This window comes from Hippoglossus stenolepis, chromosome 4, assembly GCF_022539355.2.
Source record: "Hippoglossus stenolepis isolate QCI-W04-F060 chromosome 4, HSTE1.2, whole genome shotgun sequence".
NCBI lineage: Eukaryota > Metazoa > Chordata > Actinopteri > Pleuronectiformes > Pleuronectidae > Hippoglossus > Hippoglossus stenolepis.
The window spans coordinates 25,606,798-25,620,283 of record NC_061486.1 but is presented as its reverse complement, the minus strand read 5'-3'; the positions used below and the strand labels follow the sequence as shown (position 1 = coordinate 25,620,283).

The following is a 13,486-nucleotide window of genomic DNA, read 5'->3' as shown; positions in this document are numbered from 1 at the left end:
CAGGACATCAGGCTGTAATCTCTGTACAGTTAAAGACATAGATATAGATCATTAGGCTTTTAACAGACATTTAAGAGCAATTCTTCACAATTAAACGTCTGAGTGGCCATTTGTTCAACTTTACTGGCAAGTATTCAAGCGTCTGCCGAGGTGCGGCGACACCTGATCGTGGTTTGAATCTGGGATGGGAGCGGGTGTCACTTTCGTTCGTCGGGTAACTGCAGCAGACAGGCACAGATGGTGCAGTTCCTGGTGGTGCATATTCATAATTGAAACACAGAGACTATTCTCCCATTACATTATGTTAGCCAAAGATAAACAGCATATTCCTACACTAGATGTATTTTTTTTTTTTTTCACTTTCTCTCGCCAGGCATAATAATCATATCAACTAATAGGATTTGACAGAATGAGGTTTCACTCAAGTGTGACAAACGAGAAGTTTGGAATCTTGGTAGGATAAAGCAGTGACACATTGACAGCACTGCACAGTGTCTTGTCTGCGTGGAGTCCCCTGGTCTTTCTCATTGTAGGAATTTGTAACAACAGCTTATGCTAACGAGGCAGAGCTTTTGGCCCACGTCTTCACTCCACATATAAAAAAAGCAACTTTTCTTTTGTTAATCCTGTGTGTGTCTGTAGGTGGTTGTCTATGTGTTTGAGTGTGTTTGTGTGAATGTGAGATGCAAAATCAGCTGATCTATCCCGACTGCGCAGCTATGGTATTTGTATTATTCATATGTAAATGTAGGGATATCAGTGTGAATGTGACTCAGCATTTGGGATTTGGGAGTGTGTGTATCAGTGTGTGTGTGTGTGTGTGTGTGTGTGTGTGTACATCGGCTGTCCTTCAGCGCGCTGTTTTGTTGAGATAATTAGCCTCTCCAAACTGCTGCGAGGTGAGGACACACAGGCCTCTAAGATTCACTAATGATGATTTTAATAATTGTAGCCCTGCATACGTGGCCACAGAGACAAGAGAAATCATCTGTGTCTCTCTTACATCTATGTTTTCACACTATTTGCACTTATAACCCCAGGGGGAGGGTGGGCGGACCTACCCCTGTTATGAATTAATTAACCCCACCACCCCACCGCACCATCCCCATGACAACCGAGCAACAGTCTCCAGGCATGTAACCTCGGGGCCGGTGTGTCTCACCCGTGCTGCGGTTAAGGTGCAAGTCCTGGAAAGGATTGTGAATATGTCACGCTTCGTGAGGAAGTGAGACGTCCCTCATGCCTTATTACTCCAACAGCAACTTGTAGAAAGTCACTCGGAGAAAAAGGTGTTAGTGTGTGTGTGGACCTGTGAGGGAACAGTACAGAGCAGTAAACTTCAGATTTTTAATTAGTGAGATAATATTATTGTTTTTCTTCCACTACATCCGACCCAAAGGTTCAGTATTCACATCTACAACTATGCGAACCCTTCACAGCTCAATGTAAATAGTTCCCATGGCAGATGTCAGCCCAGCAGTGTTGTAGCATCATTTGGGTTTTCGTGTAAATTTGACCTAAGCAGAGACACTTTCAATGAGTTCAAGGTGAGTTTTGACATTTTGCTGAGAAGTGATTGAGTCAAACAGTGTGATTTAGAATCGTAAAATCCATACACAACTATTTTGTGCTCTGACTCAGAAAGAGGCAGGTTTTAATGTCACGTCTCTCAACCCTGCTGACAATGCTCCTGACAATGTCAACAAGAAGGGAGATAAGACCTTTACCACCTTCACAGGATGATACCATATTTCAAAGTTTGGGGTGGCATTTTCAAGCAGAAAAAACAAGAAATTTCAGTCGTCATAAGAGACAGACTTCTACAGCCCGGGCTGAGGGAGCAGACATTTGTGAGTTTGTACCAGAGAGAGAGGGACTGACAGAGAGGACAGAGTCACACAGCAGGAGCGAGCTGAGCTGTAGTCAGCCTGGGAAAAAAAAGACGATGGGAATGAGAAGTAGGCCAGCAGTCAGTGGTAAGCAGAGCAGGGAAGAAAAGAGGATAGAGAAAGAAGTTTAAACTCATCCTGTGTCACTCCTGATCCTCTCCCCTGTCCTCTTTAGCTGCTAATTTTCTTGACTGCCTTCCCTCTCTGCTGTGGATGTGTCATGTGTAATTTGAGCAAAGCCTCGGGCAAAGCTTCTTCCTTATCCCTGTTAGCTTCCTTCTAAATCAGAGCTGGCGAGCGAGCAAGTGGTGCGGCGAGAGGCCAGACTCCTCCTCTGAGAGTTGCCAGGGAAAGGACAGGGCCATTTAAAGTGTCCCCAAATTCACTTTCCCCGCAGCGTCGGCCTGACTGCGCCAACCAAACAGGGTGTGCATTACAGCGGCCAGTGTGACATAACAGGGCGCTTAAAAAGGGACATGGTCAAAAGCACAGAGAGGAGGCCACGCGTGACCAATCAGATTCCTCCCTCTGCCCCTCCTATACCAGAGTGAGTACTCTGCCTGTCGGTATCACAACCTCTGAAATATTTTTGTAACATTTCCTGTTGGACAACTGATCAAACAAATACAGGGGGGCACGGAACTAAATTATTAGATAACAAAGAGATTCAAAATGGCTGACCATACTTGCCACATTCCTTGTCTGCTGAGAGTTACGTTTTCCAGTCATATTAAAATGAGGATCAGTGTTAATCTGGCAATCCACGCCCTGTGTACCTGACTCCACCCACCCCTGTAGGGGTCCATGTGTACCCTAGTGGACATGGGTGGATAAAGACATTTACATCGAGGACCATAGCCGACCCCAGAAGACTGGCGCCCTCACAAGGCTTATTTTCATATTAAAGCTATTTGGAGTGACACATAAAATCATTTCTCAGCATATTTAAGGATGTTTATTCTGTATTATATTTGTACATGTATTTCCAAAACCGGACCCACCCTTATGACTCCTATGACTTCTAAATCTGCCTTCGCAACAGTATGAAAATAGAAGCAGAAATCACCCTATTTACCTTGTACACACCAAAGTCTGTCTACCTCTCTCTCTCTCTCTCACACACACACACACACACACACACACACACACACACACACACACACACACACACACACACACACACACACACACACACACACAACGCTTGAAAATCCCTGAAGCTAAAATTCCAGGTTTAGCGTGTGTACACTATGCGTCAGTATGTACACACATATATGTGTGTGTGTGTGTGTCTGTGTGTGTGTGTAAGCATCTATAAGCCAGGCGAGATGATAGGTTTCCGTGCTTGGCTCCATTTTTGAGGTGGTTTGAGAGGTAACACAGCGAAGGGAGATTCAAAGGGATAAAGTCGACAAAGGCAGTTGTATGAAAGGCTGCATGGAGAGCAATTTCAGACAGAGGCTGCTTTCAGGAGAACCAACAAGTGTGATTAATAGTTTTTATCAGTTGACCTCTTTAAAGCAGTCAGTGGCGTTGGAGGAGGTGGGTGATTTGCTGTGTTTGCTCTCTGGGATGCAACTGGAGCCACGAGAACAGAGGAGGAGAAAAGAGCTGGAAACTTCCACTGAGCGTTATTTGAATCAAATTTAACTTTGGGGTAAAGTGTAATATTTTGTAAAAGTAGGAGGCATCTATGTGAGGAGTAGTTGTCTCCTTCAAGTTGTATCTAATGCTGAGAGATTTAAAGCAAATTATTTACATTTTGATGTTTTTTTTTCAACCAGCATTTGCCTGTTAGGCTATTATAAACTGTCAGTGTGCTCTGGCATACAGTAGCAGATAATTTGATAATTTGATCCGTTGTCTAATAGAATGATGAAACATACAAAAAGTACCTGTTCTTTGACATAATTTAGCTGAGCGTTTTTATGACTTATGGACAAATGGTGAAATGTACACTTGTTCTAAAAAAGTCAAATCTACGACTGTGAGTCTACAAATTGCCATGTGAAGTATGCATGCATACATATTGTGCATGTACTGGCATATTTTATCAGGCTTCTGTGCTCAAACCCTCGTGTGCATATCACTTACTTGTGGGACTTCTTGCCCTCCGTTCCCTTGGGCCCAGAGCCACAGTCGTGAGCCTGTATGATGAAGGTGTATTCCTTCTGCAGCTCGCAGTCCACCAGGCCGTGGGCCCTCAGCTGGCCCTCGCCTGACGTACCGTTCAGCACCACCGCTTTGAACGGAGCCTCCAGCCCGTGGATGTTGAACGCACAGATCTCCCCTAGAGACCAGGAAAAGGAGAGGAGAGAGGAAAGGAGGAGGTCAAGCAGGTGCGATGGTTCACATAGTGAATCCTAAAAGAGCATATTTGTGTAAACTGTATTCTTTTGAAATGCAGAAGAGAAACACACAGCGGCAGACACAGTGATTGTCCCAGTTTGACCTCTTTCATACAGAAACAAAGATGAAGGGGTGGCCATGATATAAAACTAGACGACTGAAAAATTATCTCCAGTGTTTCTGTGTTGAGAAACACAGAGGATATCATTAAAAGAAAAAAAATGGGAATACAGAATGGGAAAAAATGGAAAAATAATAAAAACACTTCCAGAACCTGCAGCCTCTCCTGCTTCACAGCTCTAGCAGGACAAATCCAATACAGTCATATGAGCAGAGCAGGTTACAAGACAACTGTGTGGTGTTACATTGGGATGTTGGAGGAAAAAGACAAAATGGAGAAATAAAAGGTAATATTGTTTTTTTTTAGGGAAGAAAATATATATATAAGTGCAGTGCCCGTTGTTAACACCTGTTTGGAATGGACTGTTTGTTTGGTCTGTGATGATAATGGTTGCAGTTTTCTTTCTGAAACTGTAAAAGTGGCCTGCAGTAATTGAGCCCCACAGAACCCTGCTGCTCCACAGAACCCTGAAGCTGCACCCCCACTGCTGCACAAAGAGCCGTTTATTCACCTATTGCTTTCAAAGTTCAGTGGACCTCCACTCAGAGAGACAAGCTGGAGAATCAGTTGTTGTTGCCTTTGTTGTGAACGTGCCCGTTGTTGTGATCGACAACGTCACTTACATCAATGAGCACTGGTCGCCTGTTTATTAAAATTGTATTAACATTTACCGTGTCATGTCTCCAAATCGCTTCTAAATCTACACGCATTTCGGTCGGCCCTTAACTACACATGCAAAGTGTGAAGCCGACAAGTTTCTGAAATTCTCGAGATATGCGGTCCACATACAGACAGACAGAGATTTCTGGAATTAGTAGATATATGTATAAAAAGTGAAATCTTTACTTCTTGCATCCTTGGATTTTTTTCCAGTACCTCTAAGTCATTGTTATGCCAAACTGTTTTTTTAATGCTCTATTTTTATGACAGTATGCTTTTTCCACCATGTGCACCTGACAGCTCACATCAGTTTGAAAGAGGCTGGTGAAGACGGGGATGATCACTGAGCCTGTGCACCGAGGAAGACATCAGCCACAATGTTTGGGCTTGTTACTCTTCTGCATCACCAAACGTGAACACAAATGTCAACTTCAAATATACTTTTTTTGTTTCTTTTTAACCCTGCGTGTAAACCATTCACATAAACTTGTTAGGGGACAAAACTTATTTTAGTCTGTTGTCATCTACCTTCCTCAAACTTTTCTCTATTAGATGTTCCTGGAATTCAAACTAGAAACTTGAAGTTTTAAAGATTTGTAATCTTTTTAAATAGTTAATGTATCCTGGCCGACTTCCACAGAGTTTCCCTCTGGTCAGTCACCTTGGGTAATGGCCACTCTAGAGTTTCATGTGTAATATGAAAAACAAAAATATAGAAAAAGAACACATCTAGCCCTGGAGTTCTTATAAACACATCAAGCTCATATTCCTTATCTAATCTACTGCGCAAATGTTCTCATCACAAAGGATGCCACAAAACAACAAACAGCACGATCGAGTTACGTGTGGCTTAAATATAAGCTCTAAGTCACCCTCGTGGTGAAATGCAGAGGAGGAAAATCCATTTAAATCCAGAGTGAGCGGCTGACACGAGAAAAACAAAGGAGCCAGGAGGCGGCTGACATTTATTAACAGGCTGCATAAAAAAAGTGTTCAAAAAAAAAGTTTCTTTTCTTTTTTCTTTGAGAGCTGTCATCCCCTTGTGTTTAAACTTGTGGGATTTGAGGAAATCACTTAACACGTCGGGGCTCACACTCTAACCTGTGACGGCTAATTGCACTGATATCACTTAAACGAACAACGAGGACTAAATTGGATTCCCAAGCAGCTTTGTGCGTGCGTTGCTCCTGGCAAGTTCTGATAAGAGCAACTTTATTTTCCACCGCCTTCCCCTTTTCCCCTTTCTCTCCCCTGTCATCCCGTCCCTGTCATTATTCCCCCCACCCCTTCCTGTGGGGGCAGGGCTCTGAAGTGACAATTTTCCCAGAGGAGGTAGAGGCAAAATGATAACGAAAAGGTAGAAGGAGGGGAAAGGGAGAGCAGAAACGAGAGAATAGAATAAAGAAGGGTGGGGGTCGACACTATCTGCACGTTGTTAAGACTTCCCCTCTGCATTGCCTGAACAATGACTTATCAGAGTTAAATGGGGCCCCACAATGTGGAGCAACATGGCTTGCCAGGGAGAGCAAAATGATAAAAATGGCACCGAGCAAACGGTGTGCGACAGGGAGTGACAGGAGATGCAACAGTCTCAATGTGCGGCTTCTCTCAATATTGCACCACCGCACAAAACAGGCAAATGGAAAATCCATCACCGTTGGAGCGAGAAATAAATCCAATATACAACAGGCAAGTGCAGAAGCTCCCCATCAGGCTGAATATGCTGAAGATGTGCTGATGGCGCACGCCCACGACTGAGTGTCCTGACATGCTCCACGTGATTTAATTGCACTTGATAGGAGGGGGGGTTAGGTCAAGGTGGCAGCAGGGGGAGGACCTCCCTCTTTAGAGACTCAAATGAACAGTCAGACTGCTCAAGGGGGCAAACAGACCTGTCAATTCTTCTTGTTTTTTCTCTTCCTCTCCTTCTTCATCCGACTATCATCTCACTCCAGACCTGATCAGTGTTCTGCTGCCACCCGCAGAGAGGCAAAGATGGCTGGCGGAGGAGGGAGGGACGCTGGTGGTGGAGCCGGCCCCGGCGGCAGTAGGGGGAACAGATGTTGGGCGGCTGGCACTTGGCAGAGGCAGAGAGCTCACAAACGCTAATTACGACGCTAAACTGTGAGCTAAATATGTGTCTCCGTGTCGCATTAGGCTTTTAAGGGGTCGATTTATGGTCAGAGGGAAGTCCGTCTTTCTGACGGCCCCATTTAAAAGCAATAGATGCCAAATAATGGATATGTATGCGGCAGGACTATTCCTATATTTTAGGTATTTGCAGGGTTATCGTCACTGTTCAGGTATTCGAGATAATGAATCATTTTTATGATCTTCAGTGCTCCATGTAGGATGACAAAAATATTGTTATTGCAAGTGCACTCTCGAAAAACTTTAATACTAACTTCCTTGACTTTGTAGACACTTGCTATTTGCTTCCTGTTACTTTATTCTCCAGCCCCGTGATTACTAACTCTCCCTTTGGGCACCATTACGTATCCATTTAATCAAGTTTAAATTAATGACTGTCTATTAGTCAGTGGGAATGTGTGCTCAGGACCTAAGCTGCTGTCCTGTTGGTGTCAGGAGCCCTGCAGTGCTCCGAACCTCAAGGGAATCTGGCACCTGTCCACACTAGACTATCTTTGAGGACACAGAGCTCATTATCAACGAAGGCAGAGCGGCTTTACTGGCAGCAGCGGCCAGTGTTTGCAGAGTAGGAGGAGTGTGACAGAGTATTTGGGGGGCCATAGTGCCACGGAGCCCTAAGTTATTATCAAAGTCGACAGAGCATTGCTGATGAGCTGCCTGCAGCAGAATATACACACTCACTCACACACACACACACACGCACGCTACCTAGGCTGAAAAAATTGATATGCTCTGCAGCTGTTTACTGAGCGCTTGAGAGTTGAAGGGGAGATATCAGGTCAGTCACACTGCTGAGAGGAAGAGGAGGAAGAGAGAGATATGGAAGGAGATGAAAAGAGGAGCTGAGAAAGATGGGAACATGGCAGCTCCCATCTCCCTACTGGAGAGTGACCAAAGCACAGACATGAATACACACACCCACAAACGTGCCAGTTTGGGAGCTGTAATCAGGGCTGACATGCTTCTCATCCTCCTACTGTTGGAACACACGCTGGATAGACAGCAAGTAAATCAGATTACTGGATATCACACTGCTGCTGAACACATTCTGGACCGGGCATCGGTTTGCTGGCACCAGAATGTTTGCACTCACATTGTCTTAATATTTCCACTCGCCATTATTTCTAAATCAACCATACTTGAACAAGCGCTGCTGTCTGGAATACAGTTTACTCAGTTGTCATGATTTCAGCTGCTTATCCAAGTTGGATTTGCCATCAAGTTATCTGTTATATTAGTCACCCACATGACCCACTAATTCTGCTTCTCATTTAATCACAAACACACAACCATGCATCTGCAGGCACTCTGGGATATGTGGATACACACTCACTAACACACACACTCACTAACACACACACACACACCAACCCTCTCAGCTGCAGTGCAGAGATAGGCCGTCAGCCTCATAACTCTGCAGAGGGGCCGAAATTGAAAATGCTGTAATTACCCTCTTCATGAAATTAGCCAGCCGAGGAAAAAACAGAATTGAGAAGCTGTCTATTTCGGAGATAAGGATTAATACCAATCAAGCTTGCATGTTCTGACTGGAGCGCATGGAACTTGGAGTGGTGTTTGCGTTCATTGTGTGTGCATGTGTGTGCATGTGTGTGTGTGTGTTGGGTGGGGGATTTTTAATTAAAGACACACTTCCTCAACGGGGGTTAGGAGAGAGGGGAGGAAGTGTGTTTGTGTGTGTGTGTGACAGTTGTGGACTGGGCGTGAGATGATTTACTCAACCTCGCCATTGCCGCCTCCCTGCCACCTCCCATCCATCGTCTCCTCACTGTTAATTACATTAAAGGCTCCTCTTACAGAGTTAATGACATCCCACTGTCTTGTAACAAAGTGAACACCCACCCTCTGTGTGTGTGTGTGTTTGTGTGTGTGAGAGAGAGAGAGAGAGAGAGAGAGAGAGAGAGAGAGAGAGAGAGAGAGAGAGAGAGAGAGGTGTCAGAGTGAAGGGTGGAGGGTGGAGCATGAAGGAAAACAGTAAATATGTATAGTCTCTGAATCTTTAATGGTTTGGTTTGATTTTAAAAACAAAGGCAAACCCGAGTCTAAAGCATAGGCATCCAAAAACATAAAATAAGGAAGGTTAAAAGAATCGTAAACATCCATCCACCCATCCATTATCTATACTGATTCTCCTTTGAGGGTCGTGTGGGCTGGAGCCAATCCCAGATGAAACTGGTTTGAAACTGGAAACTGGTCAGTCGACCCTGATTTCAGACATGAACTCCGGAAAACGTCACTTTGCAGAGTTTTCCGTTAACATATGATTAACACAGCAGACACGTTCAAAACCAAGGCAACATGTCTGGAAGATTCAGGAAAGGCGTGGTGCCTGAGTGCAGGAGGCACGACATGACGTAGATTCCACTGTGTAAAGCACAATGCTTTTGTTTACAGCACATCGATGGTGGGAGAAGAGGATAAACAGCTGAAATGTTTGTTTTTGCATTAACAACGATACTACAAGCATTATCCTCACATAATTGTATCCTTCCATCGCAAACACTCGCTGGTCTGCCGTGACTTTTCCGAAGTTTTCCCACTGTATTCTCACTTCCATCAGACATTTTCTGGACTTCTTACTCTGACATGAAATTTGCGTTCTCACATACAGCCCCTTTAGTAAAATTCCCGAAAATGTAAGGAATTCTGTGCATGTTTGAAAAGCTATAAACACACTACCATTCCCACCTACAGACAATTTACAGTCTCCCATTACCCTAACCTGCGTGTCTGTGGGAGGAAGCCCGAGTACCCGGAGTAAACCAGCACAGACACAGGGAGAACATGCACATTTCAAACAGAAAGACCCTGGTTTGCTCGAAGGTTTGAACCCAAGAAACATTTTAAAGGTGTTTTTCCATTGAGGCCCTGGTTTTCCTGTTATTACCACCATGACAGGGTCTGCTTCAATCACACAACAATTCAAGATGATCAGTCAAGATAATAAGAGGTCATTTTATCTTCTACCCAGACAGTAATAATTCCCACTTCAAAGAGCAATCAAAACTACAGCTTGTAACAAAATACTTTTTGATATTTGATTTTACTTTTAGTATTTGATTTTACTTTTAGTAATCCCCCCAGCATTACAATGTTACCTTTATTTACTTTCCTTCTTTTAGTTTTTTGTACCTGTTATTATTTTTGCCCTCAATTTTGTAAACTGATGTTTTTGTGATCTCTGTTGTGAGTATTTCATTTTTCAAAAAAAGGAAAAAAGGTAATGATCCTGATGATTTGTAGACTGACCCTGATGTGCAGTGTTCCCGGTGATAGTGTTCCTTTAAGCGAGGAGTGACTTACTCTTCTTCTAGGATAGAGTAATATGTGAGTAACAATGATCATCATGATGAAGTGAGGTGAATGAGAATAAGTCTGATGCAGAGTTTCACCCCTGGCAGCAGCTGGTAGAGAGCGATGCCCATGCTTCTTTATCTCATCTCTCCTCCCGGCCCTGACTGCATCAATGCTATTTTGTCTCGGGAGCTTGAAAACGGCCTGTTAGCTCTGCCAACTGTGTGCAAAGCCATACACCCACCTCCCGCTATACGTCGATAGAGTTAATCACAATCCCCAGCGGGCCTGGTGTCAATTACACCGGCCTAGAAATAGAGTGGAGCCAAAGCAGTGCTGTGCAAGTGTCAAACTATCAATAAGAGACTGGCATCAAACGCAGCACCAGTTAAAGCATCAAAGTAAACACAAACAACTCAATTTAATCAGCCGGCGACTTGATGCTTACATCTACTCAAGGCTTTTAAAGCCATGGCAGCCGAGAATAATCACATTTCACACCAGTGACCAAAATCTCATGTTTATTACATAATCTAATGAATTTAACTATAAATTATTATATATGCACTTTACTGCATTCTTCTTGAAGCCTTTTTTGTAGAGTCCTTACAACTCTCTGAGATATCGCCATGTAATTTTTAATACTGTTATGATACTGTTGTCTGTCACCACTGAAAAGCCCACTGTGCACACTGACTGGATTTAGGCCATTTACAGTAAATCTAAGCCTGGATTAATTATTTTCCCCTCATAATTTGTTCTTCTTGTATATTGATGCTGGATTACATTATATTAAGTGAAATTATAGCTCCATTCTGATACTGATAACTCCCTCCTTACAAGCATGTATTTCCACTTAACTGAGGATATGATAATTTGTGTAAGTTTTGACTTCCAAATAAGGATGGGCAAGGAAATCCAAGAGGGAGATTTACAGGCTGCTAAATATGAACGAAACGCAGCCAAGGCGATCACATTAAAAATGGAGAGAAATCAATAATTTCCCTTTTCTCATTCTGCTAATAGAAACGGCCTCGGGGGAGAGTATGCGTCCTTGTCTGAGCAAGGCCGGTTAGAGTTCAATGTGTTCAAATATCCGTATCAGAGTTTATGACCCCCATTAATGCCCCTGAGGATGCTTCATGCACAGCTGAGCTGCACGATGAAGCAGAGCCCAGCTCCTCGCTGACACTCTCTTTGACCACGGATAAGGTTTATTAGATCGTAGGTCAAAGAGGCAGAACAAATCTGACAGCGACCACACAATAGAATATACAGAGTAAGTGTAAATCGGATTGAGAGTCGAGCTCTCTCAGCAGAAAAAGTCAACCTTGTTTTTATTCCCTTATTTAATGGAACATATATATTGAAAACTAGTTCTACTGTCTGGAAACTCTCTTAACAAAACAAACTTGAAAGTCATAACAACATTATATAATCTGGTAAAGCTCATGCATGTTTCAGATGTTGGTTGAATCTCGAACTAAAGAGGTTAGAAACTATTTGCTGCTTTCACTTTTGGGTTTTGGGGATTTGGCAGCACCGACAAAAGACACAGCGTGAGCATGCACTATGAAACTGTGTCCAAATTGAGATGTTTCCCTTTGACAAACACAGCTTTTTCTCTCCATGTCAACCTGCTGTCCAGAAAAAAGCTGCATTTTTCTTGGCTAAGAACATAAAAAACATCACGCATATTAAAACACAGCCTTGGTGAAGGAAAAGAAGAGCTTTTGCAAATGGATGACGATGACAGTTTAGGTTATCATTGTGTGTCAGTAAGCTGAACACAGGTGATGTCATTAACCTATATTCATGTCGATTTTATCAGACCGTGTCCTAACCATCAAATAATGATTGTATCAGCGCGGCACTGCGGCTCAGTAATGACTGCATGGTTAACATTTATGAGCTGTGAATAAATCACCATTTCATTAAGGATTTATTGTCTTACAACATAAACATAAACATACATTATGTAAATGAGCATTACTAAATGATGAATATGGCTCTATTAAAACATACTGTAGGTGCCCCAGAGAGCAAGAGGACAGTCGATGGAGTTTTTTACTCCCATCTCTACCTTTGTCTGCGATCACGCATTTTAAATGTCGATAGGGCCGAACACTCGTGCTTCTAACCTTTAATTATGAATTTTACATGTGGGCATGAGTCACTTTTTACCAGATGGATTCAATAGTTTCATTGTTGCCTCCAGCTTTTGTATTGTTTGGTTGTTTCAGAGCCTAAGTCTCTGTTAGAATCCCTTGGAAACATTTGTGTGGGTGAAAGTTGTTTCTGCTTGATACATTTCAGTTATATGTCTTTCTTTTCCATCTGACTGCCATGATTGCAGTGTCGTTTGTAGTTCTCTGAGGAATAAGTACAAAATGATGTTTCGCTAGTTCTCTCCAGGGACAACTAACACTGGAACATTATTTTCTCTGTGGCTTGTGTTTTAAAGATACAATCTGGAGCAATTCTTCATTAAAATGTCTAAAAACATTGTTGATTGAAAGACCCAAGGCATCCGGAGTTATATTGTACGTTTAAATAAAAATGCAGCTTAGTGTAGACATAGTTTTACTGAATCCGTTTTTTTTAATCTATATTAAATTATAACACACTACTCTAAAAAGCAGTGAGCATGCCTGCATTTTTTCTTAACCCGAGCAGGAAGACTCCCTCTCATGGTGTCAAAGAGAATGGGGCAGGACCAGGATCAGCATGCATGGTTAGAAAAAAGGATCCTTAATGTAAACAAGCTCCCTAAGATCCTGCCCTCCACAGTGCCCAGTGGGAAAAGAAAATGTCCCAATTCCAGATCTGTGTGATGAAATAATTATCCCTGCTCCACATTATGTAGTGCCACACTTCCCAAACACTGGCTGCAGTCCTGCCATTTAGCCATCGATCACCTCAATGCGCGTGCCGGCGGCTCCAGCAGCTGGTCCCAGCTGTTCGCCATCATCATCACTGAGTGTTACGGACTTGGCTCCATCCA

The 13,486-nt window shown here is 43.1% G+C and overlaps 1 protein-coding gene across 1 annotated transcript in view; it reads right to left on the bottom strand.

Annotated features, from left to right (window-relative positions):
* Positions 1–13,486, bottom strand: part of LOC118106476 (calsyntenin-2) — a 259,141-nt gene that overhangs the window by 101,815 nt on the left and 143,840 nt on the right. Inside the window, exon 3 of the mRNA XM_035155049.2 lies at positions 3,984–4,179. Within this exon, the coding sequence (XP_035010940.1) occupies positions 3,984–4,179 (196 nt within the window). The remainder of the gene's footprint in view (positions 1–3,983; positions 4,180–13,486) is intronic.